Raw genomic sequence first — 12,207 nt, 5'->3', positions numbered from 1 at the left:
AATATTGATATAAATAATATTGATATTTCCTTTCCCCTTTCCTTTCCTAAATTATTGTCTATATTGATATAAATTATATAGTCTCTATCTATATTCTGTTAACTCTATATTGGCCAGCTCTAGTGTGCATCCTTGCAAAAGTGATTGACTGTAATTAGTTAAATGACTGTCAACAATGCTTTTCTTGAGCAATAATTCTTTCCTTTTTCTCATTAGGCAGACGCAGTGATGACCAAATTTCCATCAGCTACGGAATGTGAAATAAAAAATGCAATTTCTAATCGTTTCAAACAAGCACCAGGGAGGGCAGGGGGTGGGGGTTATGGATCTAAAGTAAACGGTTAATTCTTAAAAATTTTAATATCTTAATTTGTTTTGCATATTTTTCCAATGTTTTATCTGTTCATTTTTATGTTTGAATGTTGTCTAAGTTGTTGTCTATATAATTGTTCAAAACAAATCCCTTTATATTCAATTAGTTTGGATGGATTTTCATTTATGAGAACCTGGTATATTTGAGTGAAAAGAATCCTTATGCCTCATTTTGTTGCCAATTACATGTAGTGTAATTGATGACTAGTCTATTCTTGGGCTATGGTTAGACGTCTATTAGACGTATATATGTAGTCATTCAATAGCTGTCTATTCTTGGGCTATGTTTAGACGTCTATTAGACTTTCACTGACAGCCCAAAATTAGCCTCGATTTAGCCTAGACGTCTGGGCTGTGTTTAGACGGCTATTAGACGCGAAATTGCTAGCTGGGAAGGATGAACACTGCACATGTGGCATAAATAAACCTGGTATCCAGCTAAGTTTCTTAATATCTCTGGCAATAAATGAAAACAGCCCAAAAACAAATTGAGTATCCAGAAGAAATAAAAATAATAAAAGTAAAACAAAAAAATTAGTCACTGAGGCAGTAAACCACGCCATTAACATTACAACACCCTTTCCTATGTTAACCTCCCCAACTGAAGTAAGCTGCAGGACTCCACTAACCCTGTTGCACTCCCAGCTACCCATTAACTACTCAACAGTTGAGCTCACGACACCCTATCTCTTATAAATCACAGCAATTTGTAAATACTGCATTTAGACAGGCAATCAGCAAAACAGAATAGAATAATAACAATAAGAATAATAAAATGATGAAAACAAACGATAATGGGTCTTGGAGGTTGGCCATCCCTGGGTTTAGTCGCCAATGCACGATGCGCTCTTTCCAGCTCTGGCGGTTTCTCAAACACCTGAACCCCCATGACGTCTTTCAGCAGATCCGAAGTAAACTTGACCATGTCCGTTCCAATTTCGCTGTCTTCGGGAACATTTATGATCCGGAGGTTCGCCCTATGTGAACGATTTTCGAGGTCGTCCAGATGGTCTAACAGTGCTTCGTTGCCAGCTTTTAACGCAGCAATGTCTGCCCCCGCTTTACTGAGAGCTTCGAAGTTTTCCCGGGCCGTTGTTTCCACGGTTGCGAGACGTTTACCAAATGCATCCACAGTCTCCTGAAACGATTCTATGGAAAGCTGTATTGGTGCAAGGGAAGTCTTGATTAGCGCACTCATATCTTCTTTAAGATGTTTGCGTTGTTTTTCAAGCTCCGTAGTCAGCATACTTAAAGAGAATTCCTCGTTAGCCTCTGAAGCAGCCGTCACCATTTTAGCTAGCTTGCTAATTATTGAAGTTCTCTTTGGATCTTGATCAGCTTTTTTCGTTTTATTGTGAGGCATTTTTGACGCCAAACCTGTATTGCCGTCCACTACTGCTTGCCTGATTTGTTATCAGTAACAATTACTATTGTTTAAGTTTAAGTTGTCGGGAGACTCACATACACGCGTCCGCTCTCTACATTGCTCAAACCGGAAGCCCCAGATTGGCCAATTTTATTATTCAGTCACTTATATACACTTTTATAATTATACTGTACAGCCTAAAGTCTTATTTATTATCTGTGGTTTATTATACTGATGTTTGTTTTCTAACACCAGTCAGGAGCAGTGCTCCTAGTTTGCTTGGATGCAGAAAAATACAATGACAATAAAATTCAATTAATTCAAAAGCTTTATTGAGATATTTTAAAAAAACAAAAAGCAAACATTTTCCATAAGCAAATCTATTTTTATGATCCTGCTCATCAGTCAGGTTATTTTCTTCTTTACAAAAAAGGGCCCATTCTCTCCAGAGGGAATCCTCTCATGCAGTTTTAAATTGTTAGCTGTAGTAAAAGTCTTTTCACACAAAGCACATGTAATCTCTCACACCAGTGTGTATTTTCTGATGTTCTTTCAGATAGTCTTCATTTTAACAATACTTTAAAGAATGAAAAATCCTACTGAAATTAATTCTTAGTCTCCCTTAAAAGTGTTACAGTTTCTTCTACAGCTTTCTGAACAAGAAGAGTTGGTAAAAAGCTTCTCCTTTCCTTCACGAAAAAGTAAGTAAACTACAAGTAAGAGGATATGATACCTGATACTCATAAGAAAAGGCAATGGTATAATTTATATGATGGAGCAAAAGAATATAATAGTGCTGTCAAACAATTAATCGCGATTAATCGCATCCAAAATAAAAGTTGTTGTTTACATAATATATGTGTGTGTACTGTGTATATTTATTATGTATATATAAATACACACACATACAGCATATATTTTGAGAATATTTTCTATATTTATTGTGAAATACATTTTTATTCATATAATTAATATTATATATAAATATATTTAATATATAAACATAACATATTTTTCTTAAACACATCAATGCATATTTGTGTATTTGAATATACATATTAAATATACACAGTACACACATTTTTATGTAAACAACAACTTTTATTTTGTATGCGATTAATCGCGATTAATCGTTTGACAGCACTAGAATATATATACATCAAGAATAAACCGTTTGACATTGATGTTTGGGGAGGAACTACATCTTTGAGTTGATTTGAATCTTAGATTAAGTTGAACTTTATTGACAGTGAAAACTAGGACAGATTTATCCAGGTGATATTTTATTGCTTGATGCATTATTGTGTCACATTTGGTGAGGACACGGCATTATAATGAAACTACTGGATTTGAAGATGATCTACTAACTGTGAGTGTTTTTAGTATGTCTGAGTAGAGCAGATGAACCTTTGAAACACTTCCCACATTCAGTGCAGTGATACGGTTTCTCTCCAGTGTGGATCCTCTCATGTTTTTTCAGCTCTCCTGAACTAATGAATCTCTTGTCGCAGTGTGAACACTTGTAAGGTTTTTCTCCAGTGTGGATCCTCTCATGTTTTTTCCGGTCTCCTGAACTAATGAATCTCTTGTCGCAGTGTGAACACTTGTAAGGTTTTTCTCCAGTGTGGATCCTCTCATGTTTTTTCAGGTCTCCTGAATGAATGAATCTCTTGTCACAGTGTGAACACTTGTAAGGTTTGTCTCCAGTGTGAATCCTCTCATGTATTTTCAGGTCTCCTGAATGATTGAATCTCTTGTCACAGTGTGAACACTTGTAAGGTTTGTCTCCAGTGTGAATCCTCTCATGTATTTTCAGGTCTCCTGAATGATTGAATCTCTTGTCACAGTGTGAACACTTGTAAGGTTTGTCTCCAGTGTGAATCATCTCATGTTTTTTCAGATTTCCTGAATGATTGAATCTCTTGTCACAGTGTGAACACTTGTAAGGTTTGTCTCCAGAGTGAATCCTCTCATGCAGTTTTAAATTGCTCGCTGTAGTAAAAGTCTTCTCACACTCAAAGCACATGTACTCTCTCACACCAGTGTGTATTTTCTGATGTACTTTCAAACGTCGCAGATGTGAGAATCTCTTTTCACACAAAGGACTTGAATATGGTTTCTCTTTTGTATGAACTGTCATGTGCTGATTCAGGTGTGGAGCTCTCAAAAACACTTTGTCGCATTGATCACATGCATACAGTTTCTCTCTAGTGTGGACATTTATGTGTGTTTTAAGACTTGATAATTGTGTGAAACTCTTCCTGCACTGATTACAAGTAAACGGTTTCTCTCCAGTATGAACTCTCATGTGTTCTGCAAGTACCCCTTTTAGTCTGAAACTAGTCCCGCACAGATCACATGTGAACGGTTTCTCTCCAGTGTGAATCCTCTCGTGTGTTTTCAGATTTGATGACAGACTGAATCTCTTGTCGCAGTGTGAACACTTGTACGGTTTCTCTCCAGTATGAACTCTCATGTGTTCTGCAAGTATTCCTTTTAGTCTGAAACTAGTCCCGCACTGATCACATGTGAACGGTTTCTCTCCAGTGTGAATCCTCATGTGACACTCAAGACTTGATTTGAGCGTGTAACTCTTTCCACACTGAGTGCAGGTGAACAATATTTTGGCTCTTTTTTTCTTTAAATTCAACGTTTTTTCTCCAGGTTTGACATGACTTTGCTCCTCAGCTTCACTCAGTTCTTCATTCTCGTCAATCTCTTCAATCAACTCTTAAAAAAAAAAAAAAAGTAAGATTGGTTTTCATTTTCATTAACTCATAAAAAGCAGAGAGATGTGAACATAAAATGAACCCTGATATAGCAATATAAAGTAGACAATTGTTATACAATATTTTGGTTATTTTGATGTATTTTTAAAAATGTTTTTAGTCCTTGGAATTTTTCCATAAATGACATACATTGATCTTCAAATTACTATTTTAAAACTTTATGGGCAAAAACCCCATGCTTCCATAGGAATAACTATTAACCCTTGAATGCATACCGTGGGTCTTTAAAAAAGGAAAGGAAAGGAAAGGAGGTGAAGTGAGGCCAAGTATGGTGACCCATACAAGGAATTTGTGCTCTGCATTTAACCCATCCAAGGCAGCCATTGCTGCGGCGCCCGGGGAGCAGATGGGGGATCGGTGCCTTGCTCAAGGGACTCACCTCAGTCGTGGTATTGAGGGTGGAGAGAGTGCTGTGCATTCACAGCACTAAGTAAAAAGTCAGCATAAAATATAAAATTCACTGTCATTTGATGGTGGGTGTAGTGCATAAGCTGCAAATTAACAAAATAATGATTTTAAGTCATTGAAAACGATAGTTTTGCAGATATGAGCCAGATGCTGAATGCACTGTGGAAGTGCGCTCTGACGATGATAGCGATGGTAAAATCATCTGCTCAAACAGAAGGCTTTTAGGATTCAAAAGGTAATGAAATATGCTCTGTTTTATTCTTCTGTACTAGTTCTTAAAATATCAAGAGTTTTTTTTTTGCTATTGCAGCAATTAGAGACCATATATATAGACTTGATATAAATGTCCGGTTTGCTATAGACCCAAATATGTAATAGTGATTGGAGAAACAGTCATGCATTTAAGGGTTAAATATGTTTTATTCACAAAAAAATAAAATAAATAAAAATACTTAACACAAAATTTTTGAAAAAAGTACCCACTTCATAGAAAGTGTCCCTTGCTGGGCTTCAGGGTAAAAATATGTTTGAAGTGGCACCAGAAACAAGTTTGGTAATCATAAAATGACTATTGTTTTGCATTAAAAAATATTACACATTTATTTCTTAGCAATACACATTTGACAATAAAGCACTGAGCTTGAGTTGGGAACCATACAAAATGGACTTTTATTAACAATATAACATGCAAATTCTAATTTTCCTCATTGAAAATAGGTTGTGAATGGGGTTTCCTGCATGACAATGACCCAAAACAGCCAAGGCAACAAAGGAGCCTAACCAGTCGCCAGACCTTAATCCAATTAATTTTGCCACCAAGTACTAAGTCATGTTTTGCGAAGGGGTCAAATACTTATTTCACGCATTAAAAATGCAAATCAATTTAAAACCTTTTTTGAAATGTGTTTTGTCTGGATTTTGCTCCCATTGTTCAAATAAACACACCATTAAAATTACAGACTGATATTTTTTTTTGTCAGTGGGCAATCAAATGTTTTGTGCTTCTTCTTCGGATACTCTTTTGTTGCCTTGGCTGTGTGTTTTGGGTCATTGTCATGCAGGAAAACCCATCCACAACCTATTTTCAATGAGGAAAATTAGAATTTGCATGTCACTGTTCAACAGAATTGTGCGTGATAATAATGTGCAACAAAAACAAACAAAAAAGCTGTGAAAAGATATATAAAGCAGCACAAGCAGATCTAAATTCAATAGCACAATTGACATTTTTCATTCACAGATATCTAACATTTTACTGAAAAAAATGTCTTCCATCATTTGCTGCTCCATCTATATTAATAAACAGATTGTTTTGGTCTAAATGTTGTTTCTGCTACAACAAACTAAATCTTATACTGCTTTAAACTTTATAACTCTTAACTGTTATTAAAGCTTTGTAAGCCTAATGTACGACAAAAGTCATTAAAGATGAAAGAAGGATAAACACCAACCTCCTTGTTCCTCTTGTTTTATTATCAGGAGTCCTGGTTCCTCTTCTTTTATTCTCCAGGTTTCTGGTTCTTCTTCTTTTATTCTCCAGGGTTCTGGTTCTTCTTGTTTTATTCTCCAGGGTTCTGGTTCACTCATGTCCTCCTCACTCTCCTCTTTAACAAACACCATCTTCACAGCAGCAGATCTCAGTTCAACTTAAGCTCCTCCAGATATTCCTGTTTGCTTCAAAACGTAGTCAAAACTGTGAGGGTGAGAATATTACAGGTATTTATCTGACCTGATTCGAAATCTGTACTTTTCGATTTACAAAAACAACATTTACAACAGTTTGTAATGTATTTAACCAGCATCACGATAAAACAACAGAGTGTGGTGAAGCTAAAAGTCTTCCTCTGAGGTTTTAGAAATGTGTTTTAGCGCCATCCGCTGGACTGGAGCGCGAAGCGTAGAGAAGAGGGAAAATAACCCAAGTAGGGCCAAGAGGACCTGGCTGCAGACATACGGCGAGTGGAGCTCCACCGGAAATACGTCACCTCCACCCTCAAACCGGAAATACGTCACCTCCACTAATTTTATTTTTTTATTTTTAATCAATTTATACAATTCGACTACAAACTTTAACGGCACATTTCAAAATATCAACACATATTGCTAGTGTTGATACATCGATTTGAAAAAAAAAAAAAAAAGTTTATTTTATTTTTTATTGTAGCATATTAATTTAGCATCGCTACAATAGCGAGTTACAACGAGGTTATCATATCATAACCTAACTACTTGTAACATTTCAATGGATGGAAAACATTGTGGAAACATTATTTCACTGTGATATGTACATGTTGTTATTTTGTTTAAAATACAAATTGTGATTAAGATGTTTAATAAAATAACTTCTCATTTAATGTCCAGTGATATTATAGATCTACTGTTTTATTTACTGTTTTTACTGATTTAAAGTCTTTTTTTCCTCTTTTAAGAATGTGTCCAAACCATTGAACTCGAAAGCTTTTAAAACTTTTAAAATTCTTGGGTCAGTTGTACATCTTTGAGGTGTCTTTTTCTCTTCAATATGTGTATATTGATGTTCTGTGAAGCTCATAACTGTATGTGCTGCTGTCCTTTGTTTGTTACACCGCAATGGTTATTATCAATGATATAAATAAATGTATATATAATTTTATTTGGAAAAATACACATCATTATTTGAATAAAAAAATACTTTGTAATCCACTTAATCAAGGTGGGCTAAATGTACTTGATTTTGAAATATCTAACACTATTTCTAAAATTAAATGGATACAAAATTATGTTCATTTAAAAAAGATAAATTATGTTATTATATCCCTAATATTATGTTTGAAAAAGTAGGTGGAATTGAATTCCTCCTTAATTATAACTTTAATATTAGCAAGCTTCCCATAAAACTTTCCAATTTTCACAGATAGGCATTATTATCATGGATAATGATAATCAAACATATTTTTTCCCCCCTCACAAGTGCTTAATTTGGAATAATAAATACATTACACACCAAAATAAATCTCTTTTTTTTAGTTAATTGGTTTAGATAAAATGTTTGGTTGGTTTCAAAAGGTTGAATTCTAATGTTCACGTCCTTACCTATGCAGAGTTCTTAAAAAAAAAAAAAAAAAAATTCATATACCTGTAAAGGAGTATGTAGTGGTAATTAATGCCATTCCTTCAGAACTTAGAAAATTATCAGTAAATGATATAGATAAAGCTCCAAATGTTGATCTCTGTCTTAAAATTAAAGGTATAAATATAAAATAATAATTATCTTATTTTAATAATAATTACCAAATTAATAATATTATTATTATTAATTTGGTAATAATAATTACCAAATTAATAATAATTACCAAATTTTTATTGTTCATTTAGCCATTGGTTTATTGTGATTCATCATTATTGTAATATTTAATTGTGCAATAAAAAAAGATCTACTTTCCAAAATATATTTATATACACATATAACTTGCCACGGTAAACGTTTTAATGATAAAATGTACAGAAAATGTAAATATTACGAACATGTATATGTAACTATAAATAATACAAAACGAAAAATTAAACAATAAGTTTTAAATATGCAATGTCTTAAAATTTTGCCCGGACCATCAAGGCGACCGCGTCATGCCCGGACCAATATGGTGTAACATACGTCGGAAGTGGAGGTGACGTATTTCCGTTCTTGAGTGGAGCTCCACTCGCATCCACGGTCTGCAGCCAGACCCTTCTCAGTAGGGCTCGCTGCAGCCTGCGGTGGACATCCAACCCCGCCCACATCCTCAAATAACATGCTGTTTAACTTATTTATGTTTTGTTTGTTTTTATACCAAAATCCGAAATCCCAAATCCCAAATCTGTACAAATAAATGAAAAGCGATTAAAATTATAGCCTCACAAGTTATTTTGGTCAGCCTCAACAGTGTTCGTGAGTGAGGGTTAGAGAAGAAATAAGCAAATTATTATTCAAATATTTCAGTGAAAAACACACAACATTGCACTATGTAAATATGGAAATTAAGATAAATGTGTGAGAGGCACATAATAATTATTGACTACTAATTATTGATTACTAATAATTATTAATTTAAAGAAGCTGGGTTTTGCAGTCGCATAATTCTAAACCATTAATCTCCTGGAAAGCCCAAGTAAGCAAAAGCAATCAAACAGTAAAACATTGTTGATGCATAGTAAACCATTAGATTTGATTAGACGAAAAGGAAGACCTTCTGTATGTATAGACACACAAAATGAGGTTAATCACTAACAGTTGTAGCCTAATAATCTTCATCTTTTGGTTTTATCACAAAACCTGTTTAAGAAAATAGAGTAAGATAAATCTTATCTATATTAATTCCAATTTTAATCTAAATGTAATCAAATTTCGATCGGCTCTAAGATGCAAGACTAAAAGCAACACTAACCCAGCTAACAAAAAAAGGTCCCAAGGACGTCCCTTAAATGGCCTCTGCGAACGTCCCCCAGACGTCATTGTGTAGGGTCCCCGTTACGTCTAGCGGTCGGGACGTTTAGGGGACTTTCACTTTAAATTCTCTGGATGTCATTTTATTTTACATTTAGGCTAATCAAAGACAACAAACACATTTTATTGAGCAAAATACGTTTATTTTAATTAGAACATTTGTAAAGTTGCAGCGCTCTTTCCGTGTGTGGGTGTGGTGGCCAGCCGTGGGGTTAGTCCGACGGCAATTCTTCCCGTTATCTTCTATCCTAAAACAACAAAATTAAAACATGCAGTAGTATTATGATTTTTTATTTCTATAACTATTTTGTCCATTGAAAAATAATTTACAAAGACTGTTGAGAATTTGGATTTAGACCAGGGGCTCAGTAATTTAGTGAATGAGGCTATCCGTCCCAAATGTTTTTTTCTTTTGCCGCATGACGTCTCTGCGCGTATTTTTGCCACATGAAAATGAAATACCTTAGTTCAGTTTCTGTAAATATCATGTCGCCTACATTTAATCATTTCACCTTTACATGGTAAGGTTAGCTTCAAAAAGTGTTCACATGCTAACTGTTAGCAGCCGTACACGACGGACAACTTCAGCAAACGTTTTAAAATATAAACGTTTCAGCATTACGACATACACAGTGGGTAGCTATGTAGCACAGTTATGGTAGCTAATGTTTATAAATATAAAAGTATAAATACCTTTTCGACCAACAAAGCGAAAACAAAAGGCTGTGTCTGAAGAAATGACCGGTGCTGCGTCCGAAATCGCATACTGCTTCAGTAGGTGCTATATTTAAATTCAAGCGTACTTCATGACCGATAAAACAGTACGTTCTATATAGTATGAATATTGGTAGTATGAATGGAATTCGGACGTACTATATCCGCCGCGTCTCCACTTTCCGGCATTTTTTTGAATTACGACTCCTCTCCTGGAGCCTGAAGTGTCCATCGGATGCTTACTGCAGAATTCGGGCGGAAGCAGTAGGTTATCCGGGTACTTCTCGCCTACTGTATTTCGAATTCTATGAATTCGGACATACTCACCCCACATACTGTTTTTCGCGTTCTATATAGTAGGGAAATATGCGATTTCGGACGCAGTGTGGGAGGACCGTTAACTGTCACTAAGCAGCTGAGCGTTGCCATGGATACATGCACGTAACCCTAAAGTGATGTCACTCAATCACGCGCTCATTTGATCTACACTTGCTGGTAGCCTATCTCACAATATGGCTATATTGTACTACACATTTAAATGCAAACTATCTCACAATATGGCTATATTGTACTACACATTTAAATGCAAAAAGAAGAATTTTCCTAAATATCTTTTCTTATTGGTTTACCAACAGTTTAATATGTAAATAGAATACATGTATTTGTCTTACCTGTGTTTTTTTTCCCACTTTCTTTTCCATTCTTCGTTTTGGCTGCATTCATCACTCTATAACATACTTTTAGAGCAACCTTATATTCTTCATGCATGGGGAATGCATAGAGCCTAATTGTAGCTTGTGTTCAATTATATTATTGAAGGGTATCATGTTTTTGATGTTTAAATGACATAACTGCTAAAAACAGACTCATGATTTGATGACATCTTTAATTGCAGAAGTCACTGTATTTTCTTTTTCCAAAAATTTTAACATTAACATATTATACAATTAATTCAAATCTATTACATTTACAATTAAGTCATTTATCAGATGTTTTTTTTATGATATGGAATTGATATGACTGTCTCAGTCAGTTTATTTATTTATTTATTTTTTGCTAATTATAGGCCTATAATAAATAGAAAACAGATAGAATAGAAAAACAATATAGCAAGCTTAGATGCCTTTTTGTTTAATATATAATAAATAGAAAAATATATAATGCAAAAACAGCCAGCGAACGTCAAAACGAGGAACAAATGCGGACGTCCTCAGAAAGTCCGCCAACGAACGTTACAAATCGGACCAAATCCGTGCGTCCGTCAGCGAACGTTATAACGTTACGAACGTTATATGAAGCGGACGTACTGCGGACTTAAACGGACGTTCGCAACGTCAGGGGGACGTGCCCTGTTTGCTGGGAAGTAACTTTTTTTTACCTTAAAATAATGTTTCCGAGCTCGTGTCAGTGGTTCATCAACTCATAACAGGGTGAAACGGCACTTTCGTATTGGCTTTGCGACCCTATATTGGCCTTAACAGCACTATGTAAGTTTGGGTCGTCGGTTCGCGGTTTTGTAGTTCAAATGAGACTACAAATGCGACTTGCTTTACGGCAGGCTTCACAAAAGGTTTTCATACTTTCATAAAGTCATACAACATAATCTACCTTGTCACTGGACATCCATTTTTCAAAAGCCGGTCCTGGATAGCCTCCAAACAAATAACGTGCATGTGACACGACAGTAGGCTAAATTTATGACAGCGGTTATGGACAATTCCGCTTCCAACCTGTAGAGGGAGCGTTGAGGGAAAAGTTACTTACTGTTACTTTAAGAGCAACTTTTTTTGTCGTCTTAAGTTACGTTCTCATGATCTAGACACAACAAAATATCTGGAAACTTCAGAAAGTAAAAAGAAAATAAGAAAATGGCCTAGAGCTTAAGTGCTTTTCTGATTAGTTAAAAATACCTATCCCTGTTTGAAATGCCAAAGTGAGTGTGTGATCTTTTAATATAGGCCGAAATATAACAAATATAGACGGTTTCAACGGCAAACACATAAACAAACGTTACTGAGCATGCGCGCTTCTGTGGCCCAAACTTAACTTCCGCTAGAAATCCAAATAGAATCAATAACAACAGCTAAGTCCTTCTA

The 12,207-nt window shown here is 35.1% G+C and overlaps 2 protein-coding genes across 2 annotated transcripts in view; one reads left to right on the top strand and one right to left on the bottom strand.

The window, feature by feature from the left end:
* Nucleotides 1–12,207, top strand: part of LOC141343542 (uncharacterized) — a gene marked incomplete at its 5' end in the record, with an annotated part of 269,291 nt that overhangs the window by 216,497 nt on the left and 40,587 nt on the right. The window lies entirely within an intron of this gene.
* Nucleotides 2,893–6,766, bottom strand: LOC141328949 (uncharacterized). The gene is made up of 2 exons (XM_073835431.1): nucleotides 6,387–6,766; nucleotides 2,893–4,468 (listed from the first exon to the last, which is right to left on the bottom strand). The coding sequence occupies exons 1-2, from the start codon at nucleotides 6,553–6,555 to the stop codon at nucleotides 3,102–3,104; spliced, it is 1,536 nt and encodes a 511-aa protein (XP_073691532.1). The 5' UTR covers nucleotides 6,556–6,766; the 3' UTR covers nucleotides 2,893–3,101.

Source organism: Garra rufa, chromosome 1 (genome assembly GCF_049309525.1).
Source record: "Garra rufa chromosome 1, GarRuf1.0, whole genome shotgun sequence".
Classification (NCBI taxonomy): Eukaryota; Metazoa; Chordata; class Actinopteri; order Cypriniformes; family Cyprinidae; genus Garra; species Garra rufa.
Note: the sequence above shows the minus strand (reverse complement) of the source record. Positions and strands in the feature narration are given on the sequence as shown.

Bases quoted from the DNA above. Each gene is read 5' to 3' on its own strand.
- LOC141328949 (XM_073835431.1), bottom strand. From the start codon at position 6,555: ATGGTGTTTGTTAAAGAGGAGAGTGAGGAGGACATGAGTGAACCAGAA. The intron at 4,469-6,386 runs GTTGGTGTTTAT...TTTTTTTTTAAG, and splicing joins AAAACAAGAGGAACAAGGAG to AGTTGATTGAAGAGATTGAC.